Source organism: Heptranchias perlo, chromosome 13 (assembly GCF_035084215.1).
Source record: "Heptranchias perlo isolate sHepPer1 chromosome 13, sHepPer1.hap1, whole genome shotgun sequence".
NCBI lineage: Eukaryota > Metazoa > Chordata > Chondrichthyes > Hexanchiformes > Hexanchidae > Heptranchias > Heptranchias perlo.
The window spans coordinates 62,198,951-62,219,460 of NC_090337.1; the positions used below are offsets into that span (position 1 = coordinate 62,198,951).

Sequence of the window (20,510 nt, forward strand, 5' to 3'; positions counted from 1 at the left end):
TTAGATCGTGGCTGATCTGAGTACGCAGCCTGAGTGGACTTGACGTCCCCTTGCCAAGACGAGGAATGCCTGTGCCGATGAATGGAATCACCTTTCACTTTGCAGACAGTGGCAGGATCAGTCCCAGGTCCAGGATGGCACGGTTCCTTAACCAGTGTAGGGATTACCCCTTAGCCATGTAGTCAAACACTCCGAGGCTCCCACGTGAAGAATGACTGCTTGGGTAAGGTATCAGAGGACTGCTGCCCCCGCAAGAGTCTGGCCGAACCTTCGGCCTACACCTGTGTGCCCGGCAGTGCGGTTTTCACCAGCCGGTACAGATTCCCCCCCCCCCCACCACCCCCCCCATTCAAAAATCTCCAAGCAGCAGCGGGGGATAGAGGGGGGGATATTTCCTCGGGCAAATTTCATCGAAACATATAAATTTCTAACAGGACTAGACAGGCTAGATGCAGGGAGGATGTTCCCGATGGCTGGGGAGTCCAGAACCAGGGGTCACAGTCTCAGGATACGGGGTATGCCATTTGGAACAGAGATGAGGAGAAATTTCTTCACTCAGAGGGTGGTGAACCTGTGGAATTCTCTACCACAGAAGGCAGTGGAGGCCAAGTCATTAGATGTATTCAAGAAGGAGATAGATATATTTCTTAATGCTAAAGGGATCAAGGGATGTGGGGAAAAAGTGGCAACAGGGTACTGAGTTAGACGATCAGCCATGATCATTTTGAATGGCGGAGCAGCCCGAAGGGCCGAATGGCCTAATCTTGCTCCTATTTTCTATGTTTCTATGTTTACCCCTGTAACTTCGGCGGTTTACAGCTGCAGTAATGGAGGGGGAGCGGGAGCAGCCTCGAGGAAACCCGTCCCCCCCCATCCCATAAAATTGCAAATGTAGCCTTTGAAGCAAGTGCGTGCGCTCGAAAGTTGCTTCAGTGCCCTGAATTTCACTGGAAGCAGTTCACTGCACTATAAGTAGCAGGATTAGCGACACCAGAGAGATTATTATCACAGCTGGGTTGGAGCTCAGATCCAAGAAGAGCGCAATATACCATTCAGGCTTTCCCCGCCTACCCACCCACCCACCTTGGCTTGGGTTCTGAAGTACTAGGGTGCATGACTTGGATGCTCTCCAAGACGATTTCCTGTCTGTTGCTCAGATGATAGAAGATTCATATTCACCCTGAACCACATGTACGAGGCTATCAGACAGCCCAGAATAGGATGCTACTGTTTAGATTTACCTGCAGCCCCACAGGCTTTTTGGAGACGAGAGCAGCTGTGCTTGCTGTCTGTGTGGGGCCTGGCACTAACATAAGATCTCGCTTAAATCATTATACCTTTCCAGGATATTGATTAATGGTTTTTGTACCTTTGCTCACTTTCATTGCTAATTATCTGCGTTTCTTTGGCTGTCGGTCACGTCTGTATCGACTAATTGGAACAAGGTTTACAACCGTGGTCTGACCCTAGAGGTGAGGGGTCAAAAATACCACTGCAAGGGCTTCTGGGAGTGGTGTTAAGTGCAGGGTGGAACATCCGACCCCCTCATTGAGAGGGTCACTGACCCCTAACTCCTTGGGGCATTTTTATATTTCAGATGGGTGCCTGGCCATTCATGGCTCAACAGGAGCCTTAGATGGGGGAAGGAGGGGTGGAAACTTGTTGTGACAATCGGTACAGTGCAGAATCCCCACACCAAGACCCTTCGCAACGCTGGATGCCAGCTGCTCACTGGCGCCCATGTGCCCAACGTCGCTGGAGGATAAGCGGCAGGAAATGACATCGTATGACCTATTCCCCTCCTTTGCGTGTCTTCATTTGCATAAATGCTACGGCAATTCTGATCGGTGAAAAAATTGGATGGGGGAACCTGGCATAACCGGGTCCTGGCTCAATTTCCTCGCCACCCAGCCAAATTATCCCATTTTTAATGCTGATTTAAGAGCGCCACTGCAGGCCTACGATCACCAAAACTAACACTCCGGTCCATCCAGTTTCCCCTCCCCCCACCTTCATTTTTCTCCCTTCCTATTCTGGTAATGTGCTGTGCTATGGCTTGATGGCCTTTAGCAGCCCTCCACCACCTCGAGGGGCCACTCTGCACGCCTGAGCCCTGACTGAGAGTATCGACAGGCAAGGGGTGGGTGACAAAGCCAAGTCGGATCCTGTCCTCTCCTGACATCCAAACTCTCTGATGGGTAGCGATCAAGAACAGGAACCCCTGGCTGATTCTCCCCCTCTTGTCGGCTGGGGAGCATTGAGACCAATGGGGGCACTCCAGCTGAGATCGGCTAACCCAGTCCTGGGATTTGGCCTAAACCAAAAAGCAAAATCCTGCAGAGGCTGAAAACCTGAACATCCGAAAAGCTGGTCAGGCAGCATCCGTGGAGAAACAGAAGTCAACGTTTCAGCTCTTCAGACCCTTCCTTCCATCTTTACAAGGTACAGTAGTGCAGTGGTTATGTCCCTGGACTAGTAATCCAGTTCGAACATGAGTTCAAATCCCACCATGGCAGTTTGAGAATTTGAATTCAGTTTTAAAAATTTTAACATGAAAAGTGCTCATCAAGCTGTCGGATTGTCATGAAAACCAAACTGGTTCATTAATGTCCTTTAGAGAAGGAAACCAGCTGTCTGGCCTATCTGTGATTCCAGTCCCACACCACTCTTAACTAGTAAAGCCACTCAGTTATATCAAACCACTTGTAGTTCAAGGAGAAGGCCCACCACCACCTTCTCAGGGCAACTAGGGATGGGCAACAAATGCCGGCCTTGCTGGCGATGCCCACAGCCCGAGATTGAATTTTTAAAAACCCTGCTGAGTATGTACAGCTCTTTCTGTTTATGTTCTGAGATTCAGCCTGGCACCTGCCTGGCTCAGTACCATGCCCGGCTGTGACCTCACCAACCAGGCCACCTATTCCTTCATTTAGTTCAGTTAGTCGGGTATTTGTATTTCAGCTTCCGGTTGTTTTGCCAGCAGCAGGTGTCAGGGTGACCGGTGACAGCCCAGACACTCCGTGCTGTGGGTATTTAATGATGTCTTCATAGAATTACGGGTAACACCCCAGGTTTAACAAGTGGCACTGGGAGGGGCAGAGTGGTATCAGGAGAGGGGCAAGGTGGCACTGGGAGGGGGAGGGTGGCATCAGGAGAGGGGCAGGGTGCACTGGGAGGGGGAGGGTGGCACTGGGAGGTGGAGAGTGGCACTGGGAGGGGGAGGGTGGCATCAAGAGAGGGGCAGGGTGCACTGGGAGGGGGAGGGTGACACTGGGAGGGGGAGGGTGGCACTGGGAAGGGGAGGGTGGCATCAGGAGAGGGGCAGGGTGCACTGGGAGGGGGAGGGTGGCACTGGGAGGGGGAGAGTGGCTCCGGGAGGGAATGTAAATAAGGGAGAGTCGCCACTGGAGGTGGGGGGGGAGGGGGCGGTGAGAAGGAAGAGTGGCATTGGCAAGGATTGGGAGAAGAGAGTGGAAGGTTCCATGATTGATCTCTGGGCTGAACTGAATTATCTGATTCTTGGGTATCAGGGTTTGGGGAAGAATAGAGGAAACTTTAGTTCTTGCACTGCAGCAGGGTAACTGAGGGCCCTGATCCCCGAATAAGGGTATAGCTCTTTTAAGAAACCTCCCCTTTAAGAGGAGGGGTATGGCCCTTTTAAGGGAACATAGGAACAGGAGTAGGCCATTCGGCCCCTTGAGCCCGCTCTGCCATTTGATAAGATCATGGCTGATCTGTGATCTAACTCCATATACCTGCCTTTGGCCCATATCCCTTAATACCTTTGGTTGCCAAAAAGCTGTCTATCTCAGATTTAAATTTAGCAATTGAGCTAGTATCAATTGCCGTTTGCAGAAGAGAGTTCCAAACTTCTATCACCCTTTGAAAGGTCTGGCTCTAATTTTTAGACTGTGCCTCCTACTCCTAGAATCCCCAACCAGCGGAAATAGTTTCTCTCTGTCCACCCTATCTGTTCCCCTTAATATCTTATAAACTTCGATCAGATCACCCCTTAACCTTCGAAACTCTAGAGAATACAACCCCAATTTGTGTAATCTCTCCTCGTAACTTAACCCTTGAAGTCCGGGTATCATTCTAGTAAAGCTACGCTGCACTCCCTCCAAGGCCAATATGTCCTTCCGAAGGTGCGGTGCCCAGAACTGCTCACAGTACTCCAGGTGCGGTCTAACCAGGGTTTTGTATAGCTGCAGCATAACTTCTGCCCCCTTGTACTCCAGTCCTCTAGATATAAAGGCCAGCATTCCATTAGCCTTCTTGATTATTTTCAGCACCTGTTCATGACACTTCAATGATCTATGTACCTGAACCCCTAAGTCCCTTTGGATATCCACTGTTTTTAACTTTTTACCATTTAGAAAGTACCCTGTTCTGTCCTTTTTTGATCCAAAGTGGATGACCTCACATTTGTCTACATTGAATTCCATTTGCCACAGTTTTGCCCATTCACCTAATCTATCAATATCGCTTTGTAATTTTATGTTTTCATCTACGCTGCTTACAATGCCACCAATCTTTGTGTCATCGGCAAACTTTGATATGAGACTTTCTATGCCTTCATCTAAGTCGTTAATAAATATTGTGAATAATTGAGGCCCCAAGACAGATCCCTGCGGGACTCCACTAGTCACATCCTGCCAATGTGAATACCTACCCGTTATCCCTACTCTCTGTCGCCTTTCATGACAGAGGGACCTCACCTTTAGAAATAATTGAGGCTGGAGGAGGTGGAGACCCTCCTCAGCCAGGTGAGAGTAAAAGGGCGAGGCACAAGGGAAACGGGGATGAAACAGAGCCCTCTAAACCGAGCCCCAAAGAGGAAGCTGGAAGGCAGCTGGGGCTGGCCTGGGCTCGGAGACCTGAAAGTAGCTGATGAGCTGAAAGGCAGCTGAGGGCAGCTGCAAGAGACTGAACTGTGAACTGCCAAAGATATTGTAGTGAGACTTGGTGTGGAGTGAATCAAAAGAAGAGTTTTGTAGTATGAATTGGTCAAGGACCATCGTTTGTCGTATGAAGAAGGTTACGAGATGGAAGGACCCTGTGACAATATGGTGTCAGAAGTAGGATTGTGTCTCTGAGAGAAAGAAAGAGACCAACCCAATATGGAGGAAACGCTTGAGGAATTGTTTTGAACTCAAGAGAGGGCCAATCGGATCCTGATCGTTGTCGCCCAGCAAGAGTCCCGGGGGTAAAGGGTATGCGGTGCTGAGTGAGGGAGAACAACGTGCGTGTACGTTAAACAAGGTATTGTGGATAAAGAAGCCCATGTCCTAAAACAGGATCGTGATGGGGACGAGTTCTGGGAACTGCTCTGTGGGAAAAATCGCGGCGGCTGACGTTAAGGAGTATGAGGATGAGTACAATCACACATTCATGGAGGCCTCTAGGAGTGAGCTGAGGAAGGAGCTTACTGAAATTTTTCAGGAGACCTCCGCCCATTCCGAGGAGATGCAGAAGTCCAGAAAGGGTCGCAGAGGAAGGTCTAGGAAGTCCGTTCATTATCAAAACAGTCCTATAGAAGGCTTTCCCCAGGATGAGGGAGGGATCAGTGACACGTGGTAGCAGTCAGGAGGAAAACCGCATGCCCTCAAATTGCAGGCCGAGCTGGAAGACAATTCCGGAGCTCTGGGGAGGACCGAGTCCAAAGCCATCAAACTGACCAAGGAGGTGTCGAGTCTGGAGTCGCGCCTGAAGGACACCCAGGAGCTGCTCCAGGAGGAGAAGGAAAAGCTGAAGCTGGAATGGCAGGTGGTCTCCCTGCAGGCTCAGTTGGCGAACGGCGAGAAGAGACGGACTCTGGTTAGACAGGTCCGCGAATTGCACGAGGTGCCCGAGCGTCTCAACAAGCAGCACCAGGCCGAGAGGGAGGACCTGATGAGCGCCAAGGACAATGTGGGCAAGAGTGTGCACGAGCTGGAGAAGGTGAGGCAAGTGCTGGAGCCGCAGGTAGAGGAGATGAGGACCCAGTTGGAGGAATGGGCCAACGAGTGGCGGGACAACGAGGACACCAAGCTCCGCCTGGCGGTCAACCTGCAGGCCACGAAGGCACTTCACAAGGAAGAGAGAAGCCAGCTACCCGCGACCGTCACTGGCCTCCAGCAGTCTATCAACGAGGTGGTTGATCAGAAGGAGCTGCTCGAGCAAGCTGCGTGGGTTCAGGAGGAAAGGCTCGACATGTTGAACATGGAGATCAGGAAGCTCCACAACTCCTTGATGCAAAAGGACGTGGAGCTGGAGGAGGAGAGGAAACTGAGGTACCAGCTGGCGGAAGACTCACATAGTAAAGAGCGGTCATCCCAGCACGTTGTCCTCGATCTGGGAGACCCTCGAGGAAACCCTGAGATCCAAAGACGTCTCGATGTGCTCAGTTTGGAGAGGGAGATGGAAATTGAAAGAGAGAGTAAGTTTCAACAAGTGGCCGTGCTGAAGGAAGAGGAGGAAAGGATGTGCAATGAGAAAGCGTCTGTTGTCCTGCAGTATGAGACATTGAAGGTTGAGAAGGAACCTGAACTAGAGATGCTCACTAAACAGATTCAGGCTTTGGAAAGTAATCAGATGGGTCTCAGAGAGCGAGAGAAACGAGCTGGTGCAGAAGGTTCATGAGTTGGACACCAAGGTTGCGGAGCTGACCTCTCGAAACCAAAGCCTCCGGTCCGCTTGTGAAACCCACAAGCAGACCCATCTCGAAGAGGTTGTAGCTCTTCAAATGAAGCAAGAAGAGCTTGAAGGCGGGTTGGCTGAATGCAAAATGAAGAAGGTGGTAACAGAAATATTTGGGATGAAAAACCGGAAGTCCTGCAATCAGCGCAGCTGGAAGGAAGCAAACCGGAAACCCCAACAGATCTCAGACAAGAAACCGATCAGGCGGTACCTTAACAATGTAAAGGCACTGAAAGAGAATGAAATGGAGGTAGCCAATGGAGCGACCGATAAACCTGTAATTAGGTTGGAGTATCTTGGAGATTGGGCCTCCACTATATCTTCAATTGAAAGATGCAAGCAACCCGGAGGTCAAATAAGGACCAGGGGAAGAGGAACAAAGCGCAAGGGTAAAATCCGCAGAAGGGTCAGATGGACCAAATCGAGGGGCAGCCCCAAACCACAGGAATCAAGTGGAGTGAGGGACGGTTGCTTCAAAATGGAAGATGAAGCCAACCGCTCATGGTCAGAAAAGGCGATGCAGTTGCTCATCATCCTGCGAGGTGTGGCCGAGGAGCAGCGGCTGGAGCGGTTCATGGGAAACCCCAAGAAACAAGATCCAATCTCCGGAGAAACCCAAGGAATAGGATCCTTGGCTACCACTAGGGTTTGTTCGCGATCTTATGCGATCGAGAGTCGGTGCGAGCAGTGGAGAGTTCCACATCTGCAGACCCCAATGTCGAAGGGAGTACAAGGGGAAAGGATGCGAGGGGGAAAAACACAAGGAGAAAAAGTCCAAAGATGTATCAGCAACAGAGGTTGTTAAGCAGTGGAAAGAGAATGGAAAAGAGTCCTTTATTGTGAAGAAGGCTGGAAAGGTGAAGCTGTCGGCAGGTCCGATTGTGTCCTTTCGCAAAAAGGTGGTTGCACCAGAAATGCAAGGCGACGGACATGAACGGGAAATTTCCACGGGGAAAACCTGGCGTGAGGACTCCTGTGAAAGGGAGATGCCAGAGTCCACACGGGAAGGAAAAGCTGAAAACTCGGACGCTGCGTCAATGGCCTTTGAACTAGCCAAAGGGACTGTCCATGGGGCATGTGAACATGGGCGGCAAGAACTTAGTGAAATGATTGTGAAGGCAATTATTGGGCATGGAGCCGGGTCGGCTCAGGAATACTGTATGCCCTCTGTGAAGACTCTATGCTGGGGGGGGGCGGTTGGGGGAGGATGTGTAGCAGGGTGACTGAGGGCCTGATCCCTGAATAAGGGCGTGGCCCTTTTTAAGAAACCTCCCCTTTTTAAAGAGGTAATTGAGTCTGGAGGGGGTGGAGACCTTCCCCAGTCAGGTGAGAGGCACAAGAGAAATTCGGCTGAAATGGAGTCCCCTGAACACAGTCCCTGAAGAGGAAGCTGGAAGGCAGCTGGGGCTGGCCTGCACTCTGAGACCTGAAATAAGCTGATGAGCTGAGAGGCAGTTGAGGGCAGCTGGAAGAGCCTGGGACTGGGAAAGTGTACCAGGCGTTGCCAAAGGTATTGTAGTGTAGCTTGGTGTGTAGTGAATTAAAAAAAGTGTTTTGATGTACGAATTGGTCCAAAAACTATCGTTTGTCATATGAAGAAGGTTACGAGACAGTAGGACCCTGTGACAATATGGTGTCAGAAGTAGGATTGTGTCTCTGAGAGAAAGAAAGAGACCAACCCAATATGGAGAAATGCTTGAGGAATTGTTTTGAGCTCAAGAGAGGGCCAATCGGATCCTGATCCGTGTCTCCCAGCAAGAGTCCCGGGGGTAAAGGGTATGCGGTGCTGAGTGAGGGAGAACAACGTGCGTGTACGATAAACAAGATATTGTGGATAAAGAAGCCCATGTCCTAAAACAGGATCGTGATGGGGACGAGTTCTGGGAACTGCTCTGTGGGAAAAATCGCGGCGGCTGACGTTAAGGAGTATGAGGATGAGTACAATCACACATTCATGGAGGCCTCTAGGAGTGAGCTGAGGAAGGAGCTTACTGGAATTTTTCAGGAGACCTTCACCCATTCTGAGGAGATGCAAAAGTCCAGAAGTCCAGAAAGGGTCACAGATGAAGGTCTAGGAAGTCCGTTCATTACCAAAACAGTCCTATAGAAGGCTTTCCCCAGGCATTTGTCATATGAAGATGGTTACAAGACGGTAGGACCCTGTGACAGCACACACATTCAGAAATATCCCAAAGAACCACATAGTGAATTACATTGAAGTGCAATGACTGTTGTTACGTAGGCAAACCTAGCAGCTATTTTGTACATGGTGAGATCCCACAACTGGGAATGAGATAAAAGACCTGTGACTTTGTACTTTCAGTGCTGGTGGTTGAGGGTGAATGTTGGTTCAGGACATCTGGAGAACTTCCTACCGTTTTTTAAATAGAAACATTTACAGCCATCTGGACCGGCAGACTAGGCCTCAGTTAACATTTCACCCGAAGGACGGCACCTCTGACAATGCAGCACTCCCTCAGTACTGCACTGACTAGCAACCTCGATGTTGTGCTCAAGTCTGGAGTGGGGACAACCCTCTGGCTCAGAGGTGAGAGTGCGACCAACTGAGCCAAGCTGGCACATTAGCACCAAAAATATGATAATGTTCCACAAACCTCCCCACAAATATCATTTGATGGGCACAAAATAAACCTTTCCTGAGGGATGATTGTTAACTACCTGTTAAAATGAGGGGCAGGGTTACTTTAAATCCAAACCAAAATGATGTTTTAATCTGTTCCGCTCTTCAATCTTTCCTGTTTTCTTAGCTTGTTTACTTCTTCTCCCCTCTCTATTGCCTGATTTTCAACAGCCTTTAAAGGCAAAGTAGCTGGGGGCGGGGAGGAATGATGAAAGAAAATTAATTACTTTGTAAAACGTGCTACAATCAGCAAATTTCAATTCCAAATGGAAGAGAGGGACAAGTGGAGATGATGTACAGTGGAGGGCACTCATGGTATTCAACCATTTCATCTAAACAGCAAAAGAACCAGAGGCAGCATGAGGAAACATTTTTTTACACAGCGAGTTGTTATGATCTGGAATGCACTGTCTGAAAGGGTGGTGGAAGCAGATTCAATAGTAACTTTCAAAAGGGAATTGGATAAATACTTGAAAAGGAAAAATTTGGAGGGCTATGGGGAAAGAGCAGGGGAGTGGGATTAATTGGATAGCTGTTTCAAAGAGCTGGCACAGGCACGATGGGCCAAATGGCCTCCTGTGCTGAAACAAGCCCCATGAACCCTGTTACCATCCCTTGGGGTTTAATGGTTAAACAGGCACCACACAAACCATTACTATATTTCGGGGTTTAATGGGTGAGACAGATCCCACACAGGTGGAACTTTGTGCTTCATTTCACCCTGGTGCACACTGAGCATGCTCAAAGGGCTGAGAGGCTCTGATAAAGCAGGGATGTATTTACAGGATCAGATGATAATTACAGATGAGGAGATCCATTCGGCCCATATTAGTTCATTCATCCAGAAATACCCTACGGTTTCCCTCCCCCCGCCCCACAGCATTGCTGCATCTTAAATGCATCCAGGGTTTGTGCCTCCAGCACTCTACTAGAAAGTTTATTCCAATTGTTGATTGCTGTCTGCATGAAGAACCTCCTAAAGTTGCCTTTTACTGGTTTAAGCCTGCATCCTCTAGCCCTACTCCCACAGTTTAACCTATTCTGAATTTACCCTGCGTGTACTCCACACCATTTACTTTTTTATATCTCTCTATAAAAATATATGTAAAAAGATATATCTGTATTGACTGAGATCGATTAGATTTTTGGACTCTAAGGGAATCAAGGGATATGGGGCTAGGGTGGGAAAGTGGAGTTGAGGTTGAAGATCAGCCATGATCTTATTGAATGGTGGAACAGGCTCAAGGGGCCGTACGGCCTACTCCTGCTCCTATTCCTTATAAGATGTCTCCATTTCAGACTGAAAAGCCCGCGACTTTCCTCATAACTGGGCACCCGCTCGAGGATTTCCTCGTCTCTGCCTCCAGCGTTTGAAGGCCTCCTGTGTGTCTCAGCAGTGCTCAAGATGTGTCCTGACCAAACTGTACAGTTTGATCATGACTTCCACTGACTTATAATCTCAGTCTAGGTCATATACGTAAATGAGAAACAGTAGTGGTCCCAACACCAATCCCTGGGACACCCCACTCAGTACTTCCCCTCACCCTGACATAAGTCCTCTAACACGTACTCGTTGGTTTCTACCCTTCAACCAGCTTCTTATCCGTTCACAAGGTTTACCCCGAATCCCCATAGCTTTGGGGTTGACCAATAGCCCTATGGTTCTCCAGCTCTGTGCTTTTGGGCATCGTCTCTCTTCTTCCCCCATCATTGATGGCAGAGCCTTTGGCCACCTCAGTCCCGCTCTGTGGAACTCACTCCCAAAGCCCCTCCGCTTCTCCATTTATAAAAGAACTTTTCAGTTAAGCTTTCGGTCACCTTTCCTAATCCTCCCACCATTCCTCTGTTCCGTTTATCTGTTTATTTTGTTTTTCTTCCCTTCTGTGAAGCTCCTTGGAACATCTCTGAATTTTCCAAGGTGATACGAATATGCAAGTTGATTTTTTTCTCCGCCCTGCAGTTTAGCCATTCAAACAAAGAGTAACAAGTACCTGGGAGTGGGTTACAGACTGGGAACTAATTGAGGGGTTCAGATGGTTTAAGTCTGGGAAATTATGTAGATGAGATGTGACGTGTGTTGGTTGAGATGAGCAGGAAAGTGAAGCTCTAGTGATTGATTAGCTTAGGCTGAACTTGTTTCTGCCTTTAAATCTTACCTGTGTTAGTCTTTGTCAAACATCTGTGCGTGTTCTACAGTTGTTTTTTGTAATTTGAAGAGAAAAGGAAGCAGAGAGAATGCTTTTTGTTCCAAGGCCTCTTCCTATCCCTCTCAAATATATGAGCCCATAATAGAATCCATCCCCTTTATACTGTTGATAATTTTATCTCATAAATACTCTACATTTTGGGCCTCTTACTCTCCAGACCTGCGCTGATGACACCAGGGTTGTGTGAGGGGCTCTGCATTCTGGGTGGCATTGGCTTCAATGGGATATTGGAGATTTGGACTGGTCTGAGAGCCAATCTACGCCCCCCCATTGCAGGACAAACACACTGCCAGCTACCATTTAATTTCCTACTACACCCGTCCTCAGTTATGGCCATTCTCGTGCCATGGTCTCACACCCACTGGGAACTGGGTGCCATCTGGGGTGCCAAATTGTTAGGAATCTGAATTTTGTAATATTATAGATAGAGGCTGCAGTCCTGCCTCTGTGCTAAGGATGAGTTCAGACAGAGTCAAACACTTGGAGTTTAATGAAGGATTACACAAACAGAAATGCTTACGCCTAACACTGAGATTACGTAAGAAAGGCACGTTTATGGCCAGTTGAGCTCAACTTTCCCGATCTCTTCCTTCCCTTTCATCTTCCCACCTCCCACTAAAATCTTGCCATTTTTACACCTTTCTAACTATGTTATTTTACACGATTATGGACACACTTTACACCAATTCTCATCCGTCTTGATTAAGAAGTTCCTCGTTCTCCACACATCTATCCCTCAAGCTTTTCTTTGTGATGTCTTGTGGTCTCGAAGTTAACATAAGAACATAAGAAATAGGAGCAGGAGTAGGCCAATCGGCCCCTCGAGCCTGCTCCGCCATTCAATAAGATCATGGCTGATCTGATCCTAACCTCAAATCTAAATTCATGTCCAATTTCCTGCCCGCTCCCCGTAACCCCTAATTCCCTTTACTTCTAGGAAACTGTCTATTTCTGTTTTAAATGTATTTAATGATGTAGTTGTACAGAAAACATTGGTGTGTAGTGTTAGCAAGGAATAGAATGTATTATTACTGCAACATGGACAGCTGAGTCTCCAGTTGGATTAGATTTCTAACTATAGAGCTTAATATAAAATGGGACTTAATAAGAATGAATTATTTTCATACAAGATGGACTCGTTTGCTAACTCTGGATCTCTAACTGTTCCAAGCTTAATTCTTGTTGGATCCTGATGGCTAGCAATCACAGGAAGCTTTCATCCCATCAATCTGGGATGTGTTCGAACCAAAGTTCCAGAGCCAACAGAATGGCACAGTGAGTTTAATTGGCAATCAGTGGTTTTATTTAAGCCACTACTGTTTTTCCACGTACCATACCAGCCTGAAGGCAGACAGCTGTCACAGCCTTCAGGCCTTTCAGAGCCATTCTCAGTTTATGGCAAATTCTGTTTTATTACACGGGATTGCAGGATTTCCCTGGATTTTTACCAGTACTTTGGGGACTGCATTCCATGATTCTATTCAATTTTCTTTGCAAACCACAAACAGGTGGCCGTGATCATATCTTTATTTTGGTCAGTTTATTGTCATAAGGCAGTTTACATTGTGCAGCAAGTGCTAGATTTATTAGAGTATAGCTCAAATGTACTGGTCAGCAATGTTTAAACTGGGGTTCGGATGTTACTATAGCCAGTGTGCTGTTTGACTAGTGCAACGTGTCACATATAAATCAAATGTAAGGAATCTTACAACACCAGGTTATAGTCCAACAATTTTATTTTAAAATAAAATTGTTGGACTATAACCTGGTGTTGTAAGATTCCTTACATTTGTCCACCCCAGTCCATCACCGGCATCTCCACATCACATATAAATCAGACCTACAGTGGTTTATACAAAGGACCAGGGAGCGTTAACAAAAGTCTCCTGCATTCCTGTAGCCTGATAACCACAGAAAAGGTTTGGGGTTTGGCTTCCGAGAACCTTGCTCGGGCGATTTTTAGATGACGTGCCCGCAGTTTTCCGACCGTTGCTGCCCTCCCTTTCGAGTTCTCTGTGAGATTTGCCTTCAAGCAAGTCGCTGTTGTGACTGGGGCCTTAGACTAATCCACTATGCCAGCAGCAGAATCCATTTATAAACCAAAAGGTGCTCATTGGAAGCTTTAGCAGATGATAACACTGCTTTATTAACTAGAGCATTTCATCTCAGCTGAAACGAGACTGTTCTAGAAAGCTGGTTCTGAGCCATCGTTCGAAGTATTTTTAGCATAGCCATTAAGATGATATCTTTATATTCCTGGAAATGTTGATGATGTATTTGGTGCTGTGTGAGACATTGATCATTTTATTTTTTATGGGGGTTTGGGGGGTGGGGGGAAGGGTGTGCTTTGATCTAGGGAAAAGCCCTCCCTTAGACACTAGGGCTGATTTTACAAATACGTACCAGCAGCGAGAAGCCTACCAGCAGTGAGATGCCTACCGACCATGCATATTGGGAATTGGCAGGCATGTTGCCCATGATTTCCTGATCTGTGCAGTGAGTGGGCAAGGTCCCAGGTGTAACAGCTATTTGTTAAATACTAGGCAGTGCGGGGCAATGGGTATAGCAGTGCAGGACCTCATTCCAATCCCTGTAATGAAACGCCTGGTATACCACAAGATAAAAAGAGACATGAAGGCGACCTGGGAAAATGGTACAGCCTGTTTTGAAATAGAGGACTGACTTCTTCGCCTGTCAGGAAAGCATTCAATTCTTGGACGTACTCTGGCGGTTCATGAGAAGGAGGATGACCTGATGACCCTGGCAAAGGTAATGATAAAGAGAGTCTTGAATCGGGAAGCCACGGAGCAGGTGTAACTTGGGGTATAATTGGAATAGACGAAGACTCCAAGTAAATTTTAGCAAAAATTCTAATTAGAGACACAGTACTGATTTCATAGTCCTAAATCTGCAGTCCTTGTTATTGTACAGCAACTGATTTAAAATTACATAATGTTAATTTTGCATTGTTTATAGCAACATGCATGCAGTTGTCCACTGTACGTCAGGAACTTCATCAGGGCCTATTTTAAAAGTCAGTAAGTTTTAAAAAAAATTGGGGTCAACTTCAATATCCTTTTCATTTTTTGCAGCAGGTTTTTTTTTTAAACATTGAATACGGACATCAAAGAATGACTTGGATGAGTTACTGAGGCTAGCAGTGCTAGAATTGACATAACAAAGCTAAAACTGAAGCAACCTAGATTAATAATGGTATCAATTAACCTGGCACAGGCACGATGGGCCGAATGGCCTCCTTCTATGGTGTATCAATCTGTGATTCATTCTGCAAGCAACAGCAACCCTACTGTACCTAACCCAAGTGGTCATTCTTCCTGTGTAGCCTAGATTGTGAGCATTTCCTGGCTATTCAACTGCAAGGTGATATTGCAGCTGGTACCTTCCTCAAATACCACACACATGCTCTTTGAAGTAAGAGCCACTGGATAGCATCTTGGAGAAGGAGCCCTGTTTTGATTTTCCCCTCCTGTGTTCCAAAGGCGTTGAGGTTAATTGTGGCGAACGTCCTACTGAGATCAGCTAACTCAGCAGAGATCAGGAATCAAACCTGGGACTTCCTGGTCTAGATGGCTACATGGTGTCTTTAAAACACTAGGCCACCAGGGGAGCTCTGATTAGTTCAAATGGTGAAGTGTTGTTAACACTTGCTTTTCATGCCCACAGCATGTCCATGATACAACAAGAAGTTGCAACTTTAATGTCGTAAAATGTCCCAAGGCACTCCACAAGAGCCTAATCAAAAATTGACACCGAGCCAAGGAAGGAAAGATTAGGTCAGGTGACCAAAAGTTTGGTCAAAAAGCATTGTCTTAAAAGTAAGGAATTTTGAGAAAAAGGCAGACAGGTTTAGAGCGGGAATTCCAGAGCTTAGGACCTAGATAGCTGAAGGCACGGCCTGCAATAGTGGGGTGAAGAGAGTGGAGGATGCACAAGGGGACAGAGTTGGAGGAACGCATTATTCTCGGAGGGTTGCAGGGCTGGAGGAGGTTACAGAGATAGGGAGGGGCGAGGCCATGGAAGCATTTGAACATGAGGATGAGAATTTTAAAATTGGGGCATTGGTGGACCGGGAGCCAATGTAGGTCAGTGAGCACAGGGGTGATGGGTGAACGGGACTTGGTGCGAGTTAGGGTACAGGCAGCAAAGTTTTGGATAAGCTCAAGTTTATGGAGGGTGGAAGATGGGAGGCCGTCCAGGAGAGCCATACTGGTGCCGGTCTGAATTAATGCCAGTCTGGATTTTAATCCTTCATGACAATAAGTGAGGGTGAACTCTGCCTGTCCTGCAAAGGGCTGTGTATAAGAAGTGCTGGAGCAGAAGACTACAAGCGATTTTCACTCTAAGCCCTTACAGGTATGGCTCTTCACCTCACAGTTGCTCCTCTGTTTAATCTCCAGATGCTGCATGGCAAAACAACCAAGCAGTCGGCACAGTGGTCCTCGAGAGAAGCTGGCAGCGGCGAGGGCAAGGGAGAGGACACGGAATCAAGCGGGGAGTGTGACGATGAAGATGGATGCACAGGATCTGGAAGCGGAGAAGTGGGGCCTCAGAAGAATACACGTGAGTGACATCTTTCGAACGGTTGCTTCACTGATAGATGGTTACAAATGACATCCAGTGAAAGTGAGGTGTAAGGACCACCTTTGGGGTTAATCTGATACATCCAAAACTGTTGGATGTCAAGCGAGTAATTGTTGAGTGCAGTATTATAGTGGAAACTCTCTCACATTTCACGCTGATGCAATAGATGCAGTGTAGCACAGTGACCTTTCCTGTGGTCTGGGAACTGCGGAGGATATTTCATATCTGCACATTAGTCAATGAATGTTTACAGTTATATTTGAAGCTCTAAGTAGATTAGGTTAAGAGCAGCACTGAGAGATGATGACTCTCCGAAGCTGTCAGTCACTCACTTGTGGCAATGTTCCACGTTTGCATCATGCCCTTCAGGTACTGACTCTTCAGAACAGGCTACAGGAACCTGATGGATAATTTGGACAAATAGTTCTTGATAACGAGCTATCGCCACCCATTGGACTTACGTGTCAAACATGATATCAAGTTTAGCTCAACCGTTCAAACATGGGGGGAGGGTAACTTGGAACAGTAGCTGCAGGCAGTACACTTTGTACTGTTATGGTGGACCTGACATTTAGCTGTTGTTATGAAGACCTGCACTCACCATACAGATTGTAGTTTTATTTTTCCAAGATCACCTTTATTGGATTGGTGGCATGTTGAAGTTATAGTGGGACATAGATGACGAATCATTGGTATGAGCCTGCATGCCACCACTCTCTGGTACAATGTGCTGTCTACTATGTTGAACCTTGCTATTGATTACAACTTACCCTTTATAGAGGGACTGCCAGAACAGAGGACTATCTCATAGGGGAGAGGTGGGGAATTTCCTACCCGTTCATTTTACTTTTTAAACTGAGATAAGATTTGATGAGCACATAAACAACTGGTTGTTAATAGGCCTAATTCAATCCCAGGAGGCTCTAAGCCCTGAAACTGGAGGTCCAACAGGTAGTGGGCCACGTGGCTGGATCCCCAGTCGTTTGGGTATCTTGAGCCCAGAGACTGAAGTCCCAGCAAGGCTGAGCCATGAGCCCTGAACCTAGACTAGAGTCGCAGTAGGTGGTGAACCCTAAGACTGAGGCTCAGTAGGTAAGGCTTGAGACTGGAGCTCCATCAGGGCACGGCCAATGAGCCTTGAGGAGCACCAGGTTCATAAGCTTGAAAACCGGTGATGAACTTTGAGGCTACAAGACCACTAAGAAGTGTGCTACCAAGAGAGAAACTCACAGGGCCTTGGGCCAAAAGGATGAGAAAAGTTTTAGTCAGTTGCCTACTTTTTTTTGTCTCCCTGTCAATTGGAGTAATCACATCAACCTCTCTGAAGTGAAGGGACATGCTCTGAATAAAGCGCTCTCTGTATCAAAGCCAAAGAAAACAACAGAGCCACAAATGGACTTTAAATGAGTGTAAGAATTGATCTGGGGTTGGTGTAACGTTGTAACTAAAGCCATTACCTTTACAAACCCTGACACAAGCTTTGCTGTTACTGAATAGGGTAATTCCATGTTGAATTGTTTTGACTGTTGCACTGAAGAGTGGAATGTAGTGAAGTCAACATTCGAGATTCAAATTAGACAACACACCCACTCACTTGGTGCAATAGGTCAGAGAGAGAGAATCGACGGGGATAATTTTCCGGGTACCCGCCAGTGGTGGGGACCCTTGCCCTATGCCAGTGCACACTTGGAAAACGATCCCCTACAAGCGAACCGTTGCGGCCACATCTAAGCCTCTATCTAAAAGTCGCTTAAATACGACACTCTGTTTGTTCAAGTGATGGGAGAACATTTTAAGAGATTTCCTCGATGTTCCCTGGCCATAAGACATGTACAAACAAAACATTTGAGCGGATGGAAATTGAGAGCTAAAGCTGGTTGTGGTTTGTTTGTTTCTGAGCTTACTGAACACAGATTCCAACTTCAGCACATTAAATAAACATAGGCTGCCTACGTGGAGAGAATCTCACCACCAGCCACTGCTTCAGAGGGAGCCACAGAGAGAGACATTACCTCAATGTCCTGATCCTGGGACACTGCTGGTCCAGCAGAGAGGAGCGAGCTCCATGCACCACACTCCCTGACATGTTGTGTTCCACTGGTACTCTTCCTGTAGGGTCAATGGAGGCTGGTTCAGGGCAAGCCTGGGAATCTTCATAAAGCTCGTTCTTTGCTTGTAGACGTATCCACTGAGCTGTGCGCAGTTAGTGCAGTCATTTAGGTCTGTTCAGGAGGTGACAACAGCAACTAGCAAGACCCACGACAAGCTGGGCCTGCGATGATCCAGAGGTTAGAGCCTTTATTTGTGAGAACAGTATGTCCACCATCAAAGGTACCCTCTTGGGGGAAATTGCAGAGTATCCTCAAGTCAAGAACCTCAATCAATATCGCTTCAGTGAGGGGATCACAATCTGGGCCCTTCACCGAAGGAAAATAGGAACAGGAGTAGGAGTAGACCATTCAGCCCTTTGAGCTTGTTCTGCCACTCAATTACATCATGGTTGATCTGTATCTTAACTCCATCTACCCGCCTTGGTTCCATATCCCTTAATAACCTTGCCTAACAAAAATCTACCAATCTCAATTTTGAAATTTTCAATAGACCCCTAACCTCAACAGCTTTTTGAGGGAAGAGAGTTCCAGAACCCCACAATCAAAGCTCCTTCACTGAGGAATCACAAAATCAGGCCTCTTCACTGAGGGAATCCCACAATCAGAGCTCCTTCACTGAGGGAATGTCACAATCAGAGCTCCTTCACTGAGGGAATCCCACAATCAGGCCTCTTCACTGAGGGAATCCCACAATCAGGCCTCTTCACTGAGGGAATCCCACAATCAGGCCTCTTCATGAGGGAATCCCACAATCAGGCCTCTTCACTGAGGGAATCCCACAATCAGGCCTCTTCACTGAGGGAATCCCACAATCAGGCCTCTTCATGAGGGAATCCCACAATCAGAGCTCCTTCACTGAGGGAATCCCACCATCAGAGCTTCTTCACTGAGGGAATCCCACAATCAGGCCTCTTCACTGAGGGAATCCCACAATCAGAGCTTCTTCACTGAGGGAATCCCACAATCAGGCCTCTTCATGAGGGAATCCCACAATCAGAGCTCCTTCACTGAGGGAATCCCACAATCAGAGCTCCTTCACTGAGGGAATCCCACCATCAGAGCTTCTTCACTGAGGGAATCCCACAATCAGGCCTCTTCACTGAGGGAATCCCACAATCAGAGCTTCTTCACTGAGGGAATCCCACAATCAGGCCTCTTCACTGAGGGAATCCCACAATCAGAGCTCCTTCACTGAGGGAATCCCACAATCAGGCCTCTTCACTGAGGGAATCCCACAATCAGGCCTCTTCACTGAGGGAATCCCACAATCAGGCCTCTTCACTAAGGGAATCCCACCATCAGAGCTCCTTCACTGAGGGAATCCCACAATCAGGCCTCTTCACTGAGGGAATCCCACAATCAGAGCTCCTTCACTGAGGGAATCCCACAATCAGAGCTTCTTCACTGAGGGAATCCCACAATCAGGCCTCTTCACTGAGGGAATCCCACCATCAGAGCTCCTTCACTGAGGGAATCCCACAATCAGGCCTCTTCACTGAGGGAATCCCACAATCAGGCCTCTTCATGAGGGAATCCCACAATCAGGCCTCTTCATGAGGGAATCCCACAATCAGGCCTCTTCACTGAGGGAATCCCACAATCAGGCCTCTTCACTGAGGGAATCCCACAATCAGAGCTCCTTCACTGAGGGAATCCCACAATCAGGCCTCTTCACTGAGGGAATCGCACCATCAGAGCTCCTTCACTGAGGGAATCCCACAATCAGAGCTCCTTCACTGAGGGAATCCCACAATCAGAGCTCCTTCACTGAGGGAATCCCACAATCAGGCCTCTTCACTGAGGGAATCCCACAATCAGAGCTCCTTCACTGAGGGAATCCCACAATCAGGCCTCTTCACTGAGGGAATCCCACAATCAGGCCTCTTCACTGAGGGAATCCCACAATCAGAGCTCCTTCACTGAGGGAATCCCACCATCAGAGCTCCTTCACTGAGGGAATCCCACAATCAGAGCTTCTTTAAAGAATTAGCATCAGAGCCAAGGTAACAGTCTAAAAGACACTCTCACTTTTTAGCAGCCCTTCTTTAAAAAAAAGCCTTGGAGAATTGTTTGTTCTCAACATGGTGAAAGATGTCAGTGTTGGAGAATGGGACTCCACGTTTTTTTGTTGCGCAGAAAGTCATGGCACAGCTTCAGATGCTCTGCTGTACCCCATTGCCTTAACTTCAACCTCAGAAAGACTACCCTCAGTGTACTTTGAGTCTTGTCTGATTATGTTGACCCCAATTGAGTGCTAGCTTTTCCCAGAAT

General features: G+C 47.5%; 1 protein-coding gene across 5 annotated transcripts in view; it reads left to right on the forward strand.

The window, feature by feature from the left end:
• Positions 1 to 20,510, forward strand: part of gpc5b (glypican 5b) — a 688,958-nt gene that overhangs the window by 371,760 nt on the left and 296,688 nt on the right. For all 5 annotated transcript variants that reach the window (XM_067995585.1, XM_067995586.1, XM_067995587.1 and 2 more), the window contains one exon: positions 15,945 to 16,107. In XM_067995585.1, the coding sequence (XP_067851686.1) occupies positions 15,945 to 16,107 (163 nt within the window). The remainder of the gene's footprint in view (positions 1 to 15,944; positions 16,108 to 20,510) is intronic.